At 41.4% G+C, this 15,796-nt stretch overlaps 1 protein-coding gene across 2 annotated transcripts in view; it reads right to left on the reverse strand.

The window, feature by feature from the left end:
* Window positions 1-5,827: 5,827 nt before the first annotated feature.
* nt5c2b (5'-nucleotidase, cytosolic IIb) overlaps window positions 5,828-15,796 on the reverse strand; it is a 29,363-nt gene continuing 19,394 nt past the window's right edge. For both annotated transcript variants that reach the window (XM_080755866.1, XM_080755867.1), the window contains 11 exons: window positions 15,681-15,774; window positions 14,917-14,970; window positions 14,677-14,760; window positions 14,433-14,474; window positions 13,604-13,711; window positions 13,021-13,087; window positions 11,679-11,849; window positions 10,264-10,315; window positions 9,840-9,900; window positions 8,140-8,316; window positions 5,828-7,836 (listed from right to left, as the gene is read on the reverse strand). In XM_080755866.1, the coding sequence (XP_080611992.1) occupies window positions 7,585-7,836; window positions 8,140-8,316; window positions 9,840-9,900; window positions 10,264-10,315; window positions 11,679-11,849; window positions 13,021-13,087; window positions 13,604-13,711; window positions 14,433-14,474; window positions 14,677-14,760; window positions 14,917-14,970; window positions 15,681-15,774 (1,162 nt within the window). In that variant the 3' untranslated portion in view covers window positions 5,828-7,584. The remainder of the gene's footprint in view (window positions 7,837-8,139; window positions 8,317-9,839; window positions 9,901-10,263; window positions 10,316-11,678; window positions 11,850-13,020; window positions 13,088-13,603; window positions 13,712-14,432; window positions 14,475-14,676; window positions 14,761-14,916; window positions 14,971-15,680; window positions 15,775-15,796) is intronic.

Genomic DNA, 15,796 nt, shown 5'->3' on the forward strand with positions numbered 1-15,796 from the left:
ATTTACTTGTGTCTAGGATACTACTACTCTGAATGATTCTAGTTGACTTTCTAAATCAGTTTCACACAAAGCTGTGTGAGGCTGTGAGCTCATGAAACTTCTACTGTCGATTAGGTTGCACACATACAGTAATGATAATTTATTGTAAAAGCTATGGTTCAAGAGTTATTGGCCAAAAACATGAAGTGGCTGTTGTAGTGCCACCATGAGGCCGATGTGAAACATTTGGAGTGGAGGTTCTTCCTTGGCCTAATGTGAGTGTGTGCGCAAATTTTCACAGCAATCGGGAGTAGTCCCGATTGGTCCAGCAGTGCTTGTGGCATTTAAGTCAAAACGGGCCTCGATCTCCTGCAAACTTTGGAAGCCAACCTATCAGTTTCACAATGATCGCTGATTGGTCCAACCAAGATTAGCTGGGCCCAATGAACCTCAGCAACCACAACACAACCAACATAACCTACTGTTTATCAGAGTTATAAAGCCCAAAACCTCTAGATCCAAACACAAAAAATAGCAAATTCACTCATATAGGATTATTGAAGTGATCAAAAGCCACATACCGGTAAATTGTTCCCCGTTACAACTCACACCTTCAACGACAACACAACATGCAAACTGTAGATTCACATCAGCATTAAATTAAAGAGCCAGAAACAGTTACTGAACATGTCAGTAGTCATTGGGTCCCAATATGACAGCAATAGTACACCAGCTTGAATCACACTAGCATTAGTCTCTCGAGACAGACGGTTGACACTGTTTTCCCTTTGTTTTGCAGATGCGTTCCCAGATTGGCTAGTAGACACATCATACATACACAAGCACAAGCAGCAGCAGCAAAGAAGCAAAAATAAATAAAAATAAAAGTTCCTACCTTGAACCGTCTTGTACTTCACTTGGACTCTCTCTCTAGTTCATGATGAGTCCTCCAGCGGCGTCACTCTCCAGCCTCTCCATCCTCCATACATCTGGCTAGCTGGCCAGTCACCAGTACTTTCCTTCCAGTATCAATGGCACCGACCAGCCTCATTGTCTTGGCTGCCATCTTCTCATTCAACCTTGGATGTTTAGTACTGCACATAGCAGAGTCTGGTGTAGTACAGTGGACTAAGGTCCAGCATTCACAGCATGTCACGCCACAGGAGAATGGACTCATCGGTTGAGAAGAAGGCTTGGGGGTCTGGAGTCATCACCCCATGGCTCATGTACCTGTGGAGCAGGTTGAGAGAGACACCATAAGCTTTGAGTAGAAGTAAGTAACGTAGAAAGAAAGTGAGCTGACCAAGAGCCACATACTGTATTGTAGCCTACAGTGTACAGTATGTGGGTACAGTGTACACTAGCAACAGCAAACATACACAGCCTGTACGTATACGCCATCCTTCCGGTTACAACATATACAACCGTATACAGTACGCCTATTATATCCTGTGACAATATACACAGTCTAGTATACATATAGATGTACATACTGTATACGTAATGTTAGTTATCTGATAAATAATACATTTTCTTTCTTTCTAAATATATTTTTTATCCCACGATTTTGTAACCCATTTTTCACCAATAATAATACATTTTAGGAAGGAAGCTGTGGGGACTTTGGACATGCCTGAACTAGGGTATGCCTTGCAGCCTTCATTGCCTTGAAATTGAGATAGATTGAGGGCAATTCAGGTTGTGTAACACTTGGTTCAATATCACTTTCAATTATCTCATCATTGGTAAAGAGTTAAGAATGACGTTTCATACAAGGATTTGGTGCTGTGGCAGTGTGGCACCCCAAACAAAAAATTGTGTCTGTCTGTGTGTATATATATATATATATAAACGTGTGTGTGTGTGTGTGTGTGTGTGTGTGTGTGTGTACACAGCACAGCACTATTGTCTGTTCATTTCAGAAAACACCCGCGTGCTTCCTTCACCTTCCCTCCCTCTCACACACACGCGTGCGCGCACTGTCGCACACACTCACACACACTCTCTCTCACACACACACACACACACACACGTTAATGCTTAGCATAGATAGCTAACTCTAGCCTGGCTCCGGCCCTGCATCACTATACCATTTAACAAATATGTCAAGTGAAACGAAATGAAAATTCAGACTGAGTGTCAGGCTAAACTAACTCACCTGCAGAATAAAAACAAAACGACCAACCAAAGTTTGTCATGAAGATGAATTAACTTCTCTTTCATACTGTCAGCTGTCACACGTTGTGAGTTGTGACTGAGTAGTCTTCACTTCCCAGGCTCCAAAACTACTCCACTCAACTTCCATGAGGTGTAGGCTACATGTATGTTGTTTATTTCACTAGTCTGTTTACTACCAAACATAATTGGGATTTGGGAGCTCGTTTCCGACTGTCTGTCTGTTTGCAGCCAATCTCAATCTGAGAAGAGAACCAAAACAGCACCAGCTGTTCAACAGGGGGTAGGGGCGTGGCTACCGGAGGTTTTTAAAGGGCCCGCTTGAAGCCTGCTCAGGGAGTGTCTACCAATAATTCACCCAATAGGTGGTGGCAGGCATAGATATATAATAAAGCTTTCTTATATACCGTATCTATGGTGGCAGGTGTCTACTTTCTACGAAAGTAATTTCTAGGGCAATGGTTCTCAATCCTTTTCATGTCAAGGCGTGCACAGACACTTTGAGGGCAGGTGCTCAAGTGTCAGTGTCACCATGGAACACATACTGACATACTGTACAAAACAAAAATAAAATTAACAAACTGTATACAGTACAAAAACAAACAGAGGCCAAAATGGCAGATGCTTTAGCACCACTTGGTGTCGGTGCACACCCCTTGCTGGTCAAGGTTCATTATTGTCTCCACCAGGCCGAAGAGAGAGAGACTTGCTGTAAGCACTGGACCAGGGCAGGGCTAGTAGGAGACCGAGGGAGTATGTTTTGCACTCCGTCCGTGTGTGTGTGTGTGTCCGTGTGTCTGTCCGTCCGTCTGTCTGTTACTAGCTAATCTCTGGCACCGTTAACCTGGTCGATTACAAATTTTGCACACACACTCCATGCCAACGATGAACCTCTGCCCCAAAATTTCCAGAACGGCCTGTTATAGCGCCAAGCATGTGCCATGTGGTCAGTCCGTTGCTCTCCCCAGGTTTTAATTATTTTTTAAATCAATCAATCTACATTCTCTAATTGTGTGTAAACTTATTGTAAATTAAGTAATGCAGATGTTTAACAATAAGTCGTAAAATTAAACCAAATTATAATTTCATTTTACGCTGTCAAGAGTTGAAGATCTATAAGGGTCCATATGGTTACCAACTCTCCGCTGGGGCCCTCCTGGAACCGCCTCAAGGACCACTTGTTGAGAACCACTGCATTACATGAAAATTCTTCCCGTACAAAAACATTCATTGAAGGTCATTGAAGAAACAACACATTATTATGGAAAATTATAGTTTTATTGTACATTTTTATGTAATTTCCAGATATACAGTCTGTATAATAAATCTGGAAACAAAACATATGTTCAAAAGGAACATAAAGTAATGGGCACAAAACAAAAGATTATTGAATTAAAATAACTGAATGCATGACAGTTTTGGCACCCTCTAATGTGATTGCTTCTTGGGCATCATAGAAAAAGAAGCTTGGTCGGCCGGTGTAACTTTCAGGTTTTCATGTAGAGGTTTGATCGTGACAATTAATAGATGGATCCAAGAGTTGGAGATATGTAGTCAACCACTACATATCTTGACCCCCGCGACAAATTATAAGAAAGGGTAGGTTATCAGGACAGACTACATCCCATAGCCTGGACGGACGATTCATTCACGGCTTCATTGTTAGACCAACCAACCGACCAATAGTGTAACTTCATCAGTCAGTCAGAGGCATTTGTGTTATAGGGGCTGTCCACATCTAGCCAAATATGTTACTGAATGAAAGGTCAAGGATATGTGGATTTATTTTACAATGCTGTAAAGGTAATAAAAAAAATCACGAATCATGTTTAGAAAAATTAAATAAAACTTGGTTTTGATTAAAAGTGCCATTTCTTATCTACGGTACTTGACATGCTATTCACATTTCCCTTAAGAGCTTTGCTCTGCAAGCCATTTACTGGATGACATGTTTTTTAGGTTTTTTTGTTTGTTTGCTTTTTATACAAATCACCCTGCAAATGTCAAAATGCTTTCACTATATTAAAAAAAGAATTCCACATAGATGTCTAACCAAAGGCTACCATTAAACCGTGGCATACTGGATTTGCTTGTATTAGGCAGCCTTAGAATGAGCACATGCATATCCATTGTACTAGAAGATAAAAAACAATAACTGACACAGTGCTTCCACAGAAAACTTTTCCTATTACCTTTCTTCAAAATGAGATAAAAAAGCTACTGGCCAATTATTTTCTTATGAGCAATGCAGCTGCCTCGTGTACGGTAGTAGCATATCCAGTTATTTTATATTCAAAACATAAAATCAATATTGGGAATACAAACATTTCACATAATATAAAAAACTAATGAACTATTGTAATATAATTCTCTCTGCTATATTCTACTGATTAAATTGTTACATAGACCCACGGTTAAACTTAAACACAGACATATTCCTTCTTCTACCCCTTGTCAAGCTAAACCAAAAGAGCCAAAATAGTTCCTTACCATCATTGGCCCAAATCAACAGACCAATCTAAGATCTATTACAAAACAGAACTAGTAAATGTAAAGTGAAATCTTAAACATAGTACACATTTGATATTGCGCAAAGGAAAAAAGATATCTATTCCATGAAGTCAAGTTGCTGGCAGTTATCTTGTCCTACTAGTGCATACTGCATATTATTACCACTGAGGAGGTAGGACATGGGAATAGGAAGTGGACATTACCAGGATTACATTGAATACGTTTTGAGTCCCACAATATTTTCAGGGTGTTTTGTTGGAACTGGAATAGCCAAAGTGAAGTCTAGTGTTTACGGATTCTAAGACTGGACATCCTCATTCCAGTTCTGAAAGTACTAAACCTATAAAGGTTTAAAGCCTAATTCATGCCTGATCTATACTGATAGTCGGTGTCACACACTGAAAATAGCCGACCTACAACTCACAACACGTCGGCAAAACCCTAACCATAGCAGGTCATTTTTGGCAAGCGACACAATCGTACGATGACATCGAAATTAGGCTTAACTCTATAACCTAACTCCAACCGACACGGAACCTGGTACTCTCTTCACAGTGTGTAGAAATCTAACACCTCTCCACAATTACTCCACAAAGTATCACTGCTATAGCTTAATACCAGTGCTGTTCACCTCTGCTGCTAACCATAGATATAAAAACCTCATCGCTGCAGTTCATTGGATCGACCTGTATCGTGTGGAAGGTGGAAGTGCGGAAGGCACGCTGCCGGGACTTATCAATTCAATTCAAATGAGCTGTATTGACATGAGAAAACAAACGTTTACATTGCCTCTGATTGGCCTACCGAACGTCCCCTTCTGTGGCGCACACGGAAGCTTGCCTTCCCCCGAGATACAGACGCCCCAGAGACGAAGTTTATGCAGCCACAACCAGCGCCTATCTGGAGCAGCCTAACCTTGCCTAACTCCAACCCTACATCAAGGTCTAAGCAAGTCAGTTCAATGATGTTTACATCCTAGTAGCCTTGTCTAAAGCCAAAGGATTGACATTAGCGGACAGTTCCAAGTCCTACTTTTCATACAGTACAACCTACCAACCTATAACGTAAAGAACCATGCCACAAGCCACCAATAAGCACAATCTCCTTTCCAAATCAAGGCCACTTGTTCTTATGATACGCTCTTGTTTAAGAGAGAGAGAGAGAGAGAGAGAGAGAGAGAGAGAGAGAGAGAGAGAGAAGAGAGAGAGAGAGAGAGAAGAGAGAGAGAGAGAAGAGAGAGAAAGAGAAAGACAGACACACCCTCAGCTAGAACACTTCTCACATCATGAATCTCTGCCATGGCATTGATCATGTACAACCAAAAAATAAATCATGTTTCAAGTGTCCTGAATAACCAAGCTTATAGTCAGCAAAATAAGCCCTGCATGTTATGTGCACATGCTGTAGAATGAGCTCCGTTACAAGTTTTCACACCTTATCGTACATTGCATTACATAGTGCAAACGTGAAGAGAAGGCCTAAGGCTGAAGCCATTCTCTGGATAGCTAAATTACAGTAGCGTACTGTACTTCAAGAACGAACAGACCATATGACCAGTTCCTTTCAAAATGTCAGTTGAACCATGCACTCATCATCACATTTTGTGTTCCTCTAACCAAGTTTTATACAAAATGCTTTATTGATCTGTCTCAACGCGGGCATAAACATCCACAATCAAACTTGTGCTTAGTTTGGACCACCCGAATCTACACAGTACACACACATCCTGCTAGAACAAGATATTCTTATGCTTACAATCATTGTGGATGATACAAGTCTACTTTGGCAAAGGACTGACTGACTGACTGACTGAATCTCTCTCACACACACACACACACACACACACACACACACACACACACACACTTATTCTTCTACAATGACAAGAAACAAACAAAATAAAACACGTTAGGAAGGAAATTGGACCATTGTTTGCATAATGCGAAAACCAGCGTTCAAATAGCTCAATATAATGTGCATGTTCTTTCAGCACCATGGTCAGAAGGCTGATGTCAAGTGTGTTTCTCATTTCAAAAGGGGTTTACAGCAACAAGAAGTCATAAAGTATATACTGTTCTTGACAAGGTAAGTCTGCTGTGGAACTACAGTACAAATTCTACAGTACACTAGGGCTGCACCTACCAATTATGTGCTTAGCGATTATTCCATCAATAACTTGAAATTGAATAATCAAGAAGCATGTTATTTTTTATGTCGTTTTTTGAATTAATTGTGACTACTTTATATATCGTGGAGAAAAAAAAGCTAAAATAGATGATCTACAGTACAAGCCCACCACAACACCGTTAATGTTCGCCTATATTATTATGAAAAAAAAAGAAATCGAATTCATATTCAAATTCCTTATTTTTCTATAGTCAAATGTTGATTAGTTTGATTAACCTTTGCACCCCATAGTATACTGTCTACACTGTAGGCCTACAATGTAACCAAAACGTGTTACAGTACATCCCTAAGAGTCCTTTCAAGAAAGATTGTTTCTTCCATTTTTTTCAGAGGTCTGCTAAAATAATATTTAATCGCAAAAAATTAAAATAAAATAAAAAATAAAATAAACATCTACCCCAAAATAAAACTAGGAAAGCAGGGGCAACTGTGTGATTTTAGTGGACCAAGCATGCACATTGTCACATACTGACAGATGAACTTTAAGCCTAACTCTTGGTCCTTTATACTTCGGAAATCATCAGAACAATATTGCAGTTTCTTTTTTCGACATAAATCTCCATGAAAAAAAAAGAGAGATCCCAAACCACCCAAATTTCCCATTACTTGTTCATTCCGGAAATATGCCTCCCTTGGCCAATCAATTTTGTCTCGCTCTTGAGCGACATCAACCTCCATTAGGAAAGCTTGCAAAGGCAGGAATCGGATATGGCTCACTTCTCGTCTTCCTACTTATTCCTCCTCCTCCTCCTCTTCTTCTTCTTCTTCTTCATCGTCATCCTCATCGTGGCAGTGAGTGATCTCTTGGGGGGTCAGGGGGAATAGATTGGGGGGCTTGATTTCACTGATGGAGCGGGTCAATTGGCTCCGCTTGCACTCTAGTTCCTTGCAGTCAATGCAGTGGGTGCGGTTGCGCGTGGCCATGGGGGACTCCATGTCTATGTTGTCTACGTGGGCGTGCTCCACCGTTGACTCATGAGGCATCTGGGAAAAGAGGGTGGGAGCGAGGGAGAGAGGGCAAAAGAAAGGAGCGTGACACAAGAGACTGGGAATAAAGGTTTATCTTACCTTATAATAATAATTATTATCTATAGCGCGTGTGTGTGTGTGTGTGTGTGTGTGTGTGTGCACCCGCTGTTGATTGCACTTTGACGATTTCTCCAAAGTTTTCGCAGAGAAACACTTTTTTTTATATGTGTAGGCGTTCAGAGGTATTGGAACCAGTAATAAGATATGAAGACATTATGACATCCATGATTTTTAATCCAACAGGAGAACTGTACGTACCAGTACATGTGCAGCTCTGAAGAGATAGCTGAAGGGATAGTAGAGCAGATTGATGAAGGAAGCCGCATACAGGTCAGCATAGCGCATGACCTGGGAAGCAAACAGGGTCTGTCTGGAGCCGCTGCGGAAAAGGCTTCCCATCATACCGTAGCACATGTCCATGTCATGGGTGACTTTCTGAAGGAGAAGGAAGAGGTGGAGAGGATATGGTGAACTAAAGACTATAACCAAAGAGCTTCAGGGCAAGCTGAATCGTCTTTGAATGCTGCCCTTATCTCTGAGATGCTCTAACCACGTCCTGTCGTTATTTCAGTACCCAATTTATTCTGCTTCAAAGTGAGTAAGACAATAAGTCTTTGTGTGTACTAAGTAATTTGTTGTTGGCTGAGCGGTTTGTCTTTTTTGTTAGATGTTTCTAGTTTGTAAAGTGACTCTTTGTGAGAGTGTTTCTTTATTGTTTTAATAAATGAGAATGCCTATCACCCGACAAAGCCTTGGATTCATGGAGATTCTTGTGTTTTTGTCGCATTCTAATAATTTGAGGAGACAGAGACTCCGCCAGTCATCAAATTATTGGCTTAGGAATGTGACCAAAACAAAAATAAGAATCTCCATGACTTCAAGGTTTCATGGCTTGTGTAAGTGGTAGAAAATAAATATTTTTTGGGGGGTGAAGTACTCTTTTAAGTAAAGTTGGGATGGCTTATTGTCGGTATCAGCCAACCAGCGAGGGTGTCTATCTCCTTTACAACCCCTGGGAGATGGATTGCTGAGGTGGAGTACCACACCTACCATCAGCTCCCAGTACTACTTACCGCCGTGCTACTCATACGCTGAGTTGGCGGTGCCCCGGGATCGAACCCAGAACCTTGTGGTCCAAAGGCGAGTGCTCTATCAACTGAGATACCCGAACACAGGGGAAAAAGTACATGAATAAATGTAATAATTAATGGGATTAATGAAAATGTGTCTAAAGATATTCAATCAATGTGAGGCATAATGTAAAAAGTATGCCTTGGCTAAATTTGATCTTCCAGCCATTTAGCTAATAATCTATAAAATTATGCTACTTATCCAGAGAGACTAGTAAGGATGTACTTCCAATATTATAGTTTCTAGCTGTTATGACCCCCCCACCACCACCACCTGTAATGACTCTCTAAACATTGGGCATTCAATACAGTATGATCTGAGTGAGTTGGGGGTGTTTCTTAAACCATGTCACTGTATTTTCTGATCTTTGTCAATAAAACAGCATATCAGACAACAATTAGTGAGAGGTCATCAATTGCATGAAACATAAAAAGGAGTTGTATCAGCATGAATGGCTGTACAACATCAATAATAACAAAAAGAACATCCGTACTAACAAAATATGCTTTAATGCGTCACAGCAGCAGTCACAAAACAAATGCGTTTCGACCTTTATGGCCTTCATTAATGCTGACGAAAGCCAGAAGGCCTTTGTCAGGCTTTCAGAAAGTTTTAGAAATGCTTTCAGAACACTTTTGTGACTGCTAACTGCTAACTGCCCTTAAGCCTTAAAACCATGAAAACTATATTGTACGGTAAAGATGCTCATTTTGTGATTATGTATTGTTTAGAATCCGCAACCAAAGTCCTTTGAGTTGAGTGTGCCAATCCTTTGGACTATGGAACAACATCAAAACATGGCAGTGGGACATTTTGTTGAACAGTACCTTGACTCTTCTCTGGATAGCGCTGATGTCTGGTCTCTCATTGCTACTGCTGTCCAGATGCCTAGAGGAGGATTAGCAGAGGGGATCAGAGACAAAGACAGAAAGGAAGAGTGCAATGACATCAGTGTACTAAACAAAAAGTGCTGTAATACTGTAGGTGAGCTGAGGTTAATAGGCCAGTGAAACCAGTTATCAAGTTGCCTGCAAGAGCCAACACTTTAGACTTTACCCTGAAGGCAAAAAAAAAAAAGGTAAAAAAAAAAGTTATTCTCTCTCACATACATATGTGCGCGCGCACGCACGCAAGCGCATACATACACAAGGTCGGTGCTGATAGTGCAGAGAGAAGAAATAAGGGTTCAATGATATATGAGAGGGTCATTGGGTCATTGGGCCAGAGGTGGGAAAAGTTGGTCCTACTCACTTGTAAAGCTCAGCCAGGAAAATGTCCAGCCCCTGCAGTTCCTCGAATAAAGCTGTGAACGATATGGAAGGCATAGTGAATCACATCATCACAAAGGTTTACATTCCAGTTGAATCTTTAATCCCATCTCGCATTGGCATGTACTGTACCTGTGTGTGCACCTGTGTCTGTGCATGCGGCTGAGTAAATATGTATGCGAGCGAATATGACATTGCATTCAACAACTATGTGATTAACAATTACTCATTTCATAAGTTGATTTGCTTGCAAGTAGTCCTCAAGAGGCAGACCGCGGTCCATGAAAGGACACGCGAGCCCCGCATACACGCACTTTGAAATAGGACGGGATCTATAAGTGTGTGTGTGCGTTTCACTGTATGAAAAGCAACGCATCACTCTGAATGTGGACCGACTGACTGTGTGCACGTGTGTGGGCGTGTATGCCTGTGCATTATGGGCCGGCATGTCATGAGTCATGACAAGGTTGCGCTGACTGGCTGTTTGCTGGGGTTGCAGTCACACATTCACTTTTGTAAAACACCTTTTTCGCTAGTACTCCGCCAGATTTTGTCCAAAAATCCCGCAAATCGTTAGTGTCTCTATAGTCATGTGCTCAAGACGGATCTGCCCTATATTTCATATTCCATCCTAATTGGCTTTCAAAGTTTGCAGGACTGGCCCGTTTTAACAAAAAGCCTCAAATCATGAACACAGCGTGCAATTTACATGAAATCTTCACGCACTTTCCTACTAGGCTAAGGAATGCATCCCACCCTTTTCACATTGGCCTGTTATAGCGCCACCAACAGGTGGATTTTTGCAAAACACATTTTTGGAACAAAATGCCTCAAATCATCCAATTGCCATCATAGGCATAAGAACAAATGGCACCCTTTTCACACAGGCTTATTATCGCACCACTAGGAGGCCACAACCTGACCTGCCCTGGTGGAAACCTGTGCCCCGAGGGGAACATTTTATAGTTGAAGATGTGTTGGGATTGTTAAACCTCAGTGGACAAAGTCTTGGGAACCAATTGTGCTATTTCTCTTAAAGAGGCTATTTATCTTATTAAGCAGGGACAAAATAAGTGTTCTTTGTGCCTCAACACAATACCTCTTCTAAATATTTGCTGTGCATTTTTGGTGTGAATTGTTTTTATTTTCATACTCTGCACCCCAGTATTGGTTGGTTAGGAGAGGACCCAATTTGACATAGGCATTTCTAGGGGTGGGGGCAAAGGGTTGGCCCGCGACCCGTAATATTATTTGTGTGTGCGCATGGGACCGGACCATCGTCTTATTCAAAAATGATTTGTGGACTTTCAGCATTTCTAGTTGAGTACCCCTGCTGTACGCAGTTTATCTGGAAGGTTCATGTCTGTGTGTACTGTATGTAGGTGCATGCAGGCTCACAGCTCTTGTCGGTCCAAACATGCAACTCCTGGGCCAGCTCGGGTATCACCAAGAAGGTCCTCCAGCCCTGGCGCTTCTTGGACTTGAGGATGTCTCCGAAGATGTGGTCCCCGATGTAAACGATGTCCTTACCCTTGGCCCCCAGTAAATCACATACAATGTCTGAAGAGCCTGGCAATAGGTGACAAGGACAACTTTAGTTTTTTTTCAACCAAGGTTCATGTTTTAGTACAACAAAGATAGATACACAATCACATCGGCAGTGGATCGATCAATCAATCAGTGGCTCAGGAGGTAGAGCGGCCCCCTTTTAATTAGAATGTCTAAACAAAACAACCATGGATCGCCTCCAGTTAATTCAAAATGCTGCAGCCAAACTGCTAAACCAGGACCAGTAGAAGGTGCCACATCACCACAGTCCTAGCCTCCTTACACTGGCTTCCGGTAAAATTCAGGGTTCGTTTTAAAGGCATTGTGACATAAAATTAAAAAAAGATTGTCTTATTTTTCTGAGCTCAATTGCACCCAAAAAAACATTTTAACATTCAGTAGATTTTCTGTGGTGTCAATGGGATTTGCCAGCAGATGTCAGAAAGACTTCCAAACCCCAGAGAAAGCTCCAGAACACAGAAAAAAGTTCAGGTTTTTTGGATGTAATTGAGGTCACAAGACCTAAAAGAAAAACGAAAAATTTAATGAAAATGAATGTCATGAAACCTTTAAGGTCCTGGTGCTCACCTAACCTATAGAGCTCTACACGGTCAGGCTCCATTATATTTAACTAACCGAGTCCAACGTTACATGCCAGAGAGGGCCCTAAGGTCTGCGGATCAGGGTCTGAACACCAAACGCAAAACAAAAGGTGACAGAGCCTTTCAGGTTGTAGCGCCCACACTGTGGAATGCTCTTCCGCAGGTGGAGATTTGCACAAGCATTCCCAGATGTTACATGATGTTTTTCCATGTGTGTGTTGTTATTGCTGCTTTGTTTTTTCTCTCTCTTTTTTTAGATCAATTGTATGTGCCAGCTTTTTGTTCAGTACTAATACTGTTGTATTTAGCTTGTCTTTGTTTTTATTCTCTGCATGTAAAGCACTTCGTGAGTTTTCTGTGTGAGAAGTGCTATATAAATAAAATGTACTTACTTACTAATTAGAATGTTCCGGTTCAATCCCCACCACTGAGTTAGTGTCCTTGAGCAAGACACTGGACCCTAACTGCTCCAGATGAGCAGTTAGGGTCGCCTTGCATGGTGTCCTATTGCCATTAGTGTGTGAATGGGTGAATGTAATGCACATTGTGTGGTCAGGTACATACAAACAATCAGTGTGTTTCAGTCTTACCACCAGAATAGACAATGCCATGTTGCAGTGGCCCTGTGTAGGTCCCTATCTTCAGTCGCCCTGATATCTGAAATGGACAAGAAATGCATGGTATTGTTAACGGGAGAGACTGGCAGGAGAGACTGACAGGAGAGACCAGTTTCATGGTCACACATAGAGCTCATAGAGACTGACGGGAGAGACCAGTTTCATGGTCACACATAAAGCTCATCTCATTTGAAGAAAATGTTTTAGCCAAGCGCTATACCACAATCATGTCATTGATTAGTTTATGTATTAGGTTACATTACAAATCTTTCTTTTGTATTTCTCTCATACTGTATGTTTCTGTTCTGCTCTCTTTCTGCTCTCAATCCTGTAAACTAATCGGTAATGTATCGAGTTCAAAGCAACCATTGCTCATGCACGGGAGCACTTCAAAGAGGCTCTGTGTTTTGTTTTTTGTTTTTTTGAGGGGGCATGGTGTTCTGTGCAGCTGCGTCTGTTCAGTGTGTGCTTGCGTGTGTGTGTGTGTGTGTGTGTGTGTGTGTGTGTGCGCGCGCGCGCGTGTGTGAGTGTTCGTGCGTGCATGGTTATTGCTCACCGTGTCCACCTGTCTGAGCACTGTGCCCTCCGCAAAGAACAGAGGCTTCCTGGCGTCCACAAGGATCAAGTCAAAGTAGGACTGCCATGGCCGGTGGGCCATGCCATGCTGCAGTAGGTAATAATAATAATAACTCATTAAACAATGAGGCAAAAATCGGCATGATTTCCGACAGTGTCACGCTGGCGAACACAGCCGATCTACAAGCTCACAGGGTGTGGAAAGCTTGTAGCTCAGCCACGTGGGGCATGCAACATGGTCTTACAATGAATGTATAAATTGGGCTTCACACGTTCAAATGCATATTCAAAGTCAAACTGAAAATATGCAAAACATGCACGCATGGAACATGATCCATTATTTACCAAACAAGAGCAGAAAAAGAGTTAGTCTCACTTTAACTTATGCTGCTAGGAAAGATATTCTTAATTAATGAGAAACCGCCAACAAAGAAAGATTGGCAACCTGTCTGCTACGCTCCACAACAGATGCCTTCTATAAAATATGTCACCCTTTTAAGCGATACTGCTAACCTTAATACCCACTGCTGTGGGTATTAATACTGTTACCGTCTTATTTTTTATTTAATTTTCTCAGTGTAGTTGTTCACCCATCCACAGACTGTCAAGAACCAAACAATGTGTCCATATATATACCGGTATATATATTTGTTTATTATTTTTTATTTGATGGTCCGATGTAGCTATGTGTATGTCTGTGTCCTTTGTTCTGCAACGTGTCTGAGCTGAGCTCTCTGTTTGTTTTTGTTTTGTCATCATCATAAAATGAAAAATCTATAAAAATATTATTGAAAAACAAAAAGTCTCACCTTTGGGCCGTGCGGGAAGTCAAACAGGTAGGTCATGATTTTCTGAGAAGAAAAACAAACACAAGTAAGCTGTCATTTCAGATGAAAGGCCTCTGGATGTGGAACAGCAACAAATCCTGCAGCCGTTTCCTAGAGAGTATTCAAGTGTTCCACTGTTTATGCACCTCTCGGAAACCCTCAAACCCTATCATTTTTGGACCATATTCTTCTTGTCTTATCTGACAGTAACAGAATTCATACTCACGTCAGTGTATTGGTAGTCACTGTTGGTAGCCAGGAAGACCTTGGCAACTTCATTCATTCGACTGAGGAGAAGAGGCAGTTTTCCCTAGGTTGGGGGTGAGAAAGACAGACGAGAGAGCGAGAGAGAGAGAGCGAGAGTTAAACACAGAGAGACAAGAATGAAAGCCAAGGGTAAAATAAATAGACAACTAAGACAAGACTCCTCAAAAGTCAGTCAAATTGTAGCACATCTTGTACTTACATCTTTCACAACAAACTTCTCCAGGTTCTCTACTGTCTTCACCTTGAGAGTACCCTGCAACACAATATGTCACATATGGCCATCATTTAAGTACTTTCAACCTGGCGTCCCTATTTTAGGCATGTCATTCCAGGCTAAAACCTTTCTGAGATCTGGTGTCGACATAAAACGTGGTCTAAGAAGTACAGTCGTAACTCAAGTCCAGTTCTGTAAGACTACAGTGGTTTAAGGGCCCTGTTTTGGAGAACACGGTTAACTCTCATGTGTGTTTGGAATGTTGGTGTCAACAGGGTTCCCAGTTCCCACACATTTTCAGCAATGAATTTGCAAAACATTTCCAGAATATTTATCACAATTTCAAGGCCTAGCTATATAACAATTATTCAGCGCAATAGTGAGTCTAATGCCCAAAGACAGGCAGTGTAGCAAAAATAAAGCATAGAATATAGAATGGTATAAGTCCATTCCAAACCGATCCTAGGGCATAGGATCACGCTTCAGCACGTTGTGAGCTTGTAGATCTGTTATTTTTGTTACGTACACATTAGGCTGCAATCACGCAGCCCATTCTGCAAAAAAACGACTTATTATTTTACATATTTATATTACATATATGTTTTGGAAAATGTTTTTTTAAAATATCCAAATATATATCTTTTTCAAAATATTTCCAGGGATTTCACGACCGTGGGAACCATGTGTCAATGTCAATCTAAAACCACACAAAATAGCACAATGCTTCAGTACATCACACAATATGTCACCTTGAAGTGCACCCAGTCTACAGCATCACGGACATCCTGGAACATGCTCTTGAAGGACATGAAAAGGTCACCGTCCTTGAAGCCAGTCTCACAGCTGGGGGAGATGAGGGAACACA

The sequence above is a fragment of the Protomyctophum bolini genome (genome assembly GCF_963924005.1).
Source record: "Protomyctophum bolini genome assembly, chromosome: 3".
NCBI classification, from domain to species: Eukaryota; Metazoa; Chordata; class Actinopteri; order Myctophiformes; family Myctophidae; genus Protomyctophum; species Protomyctophum bolini.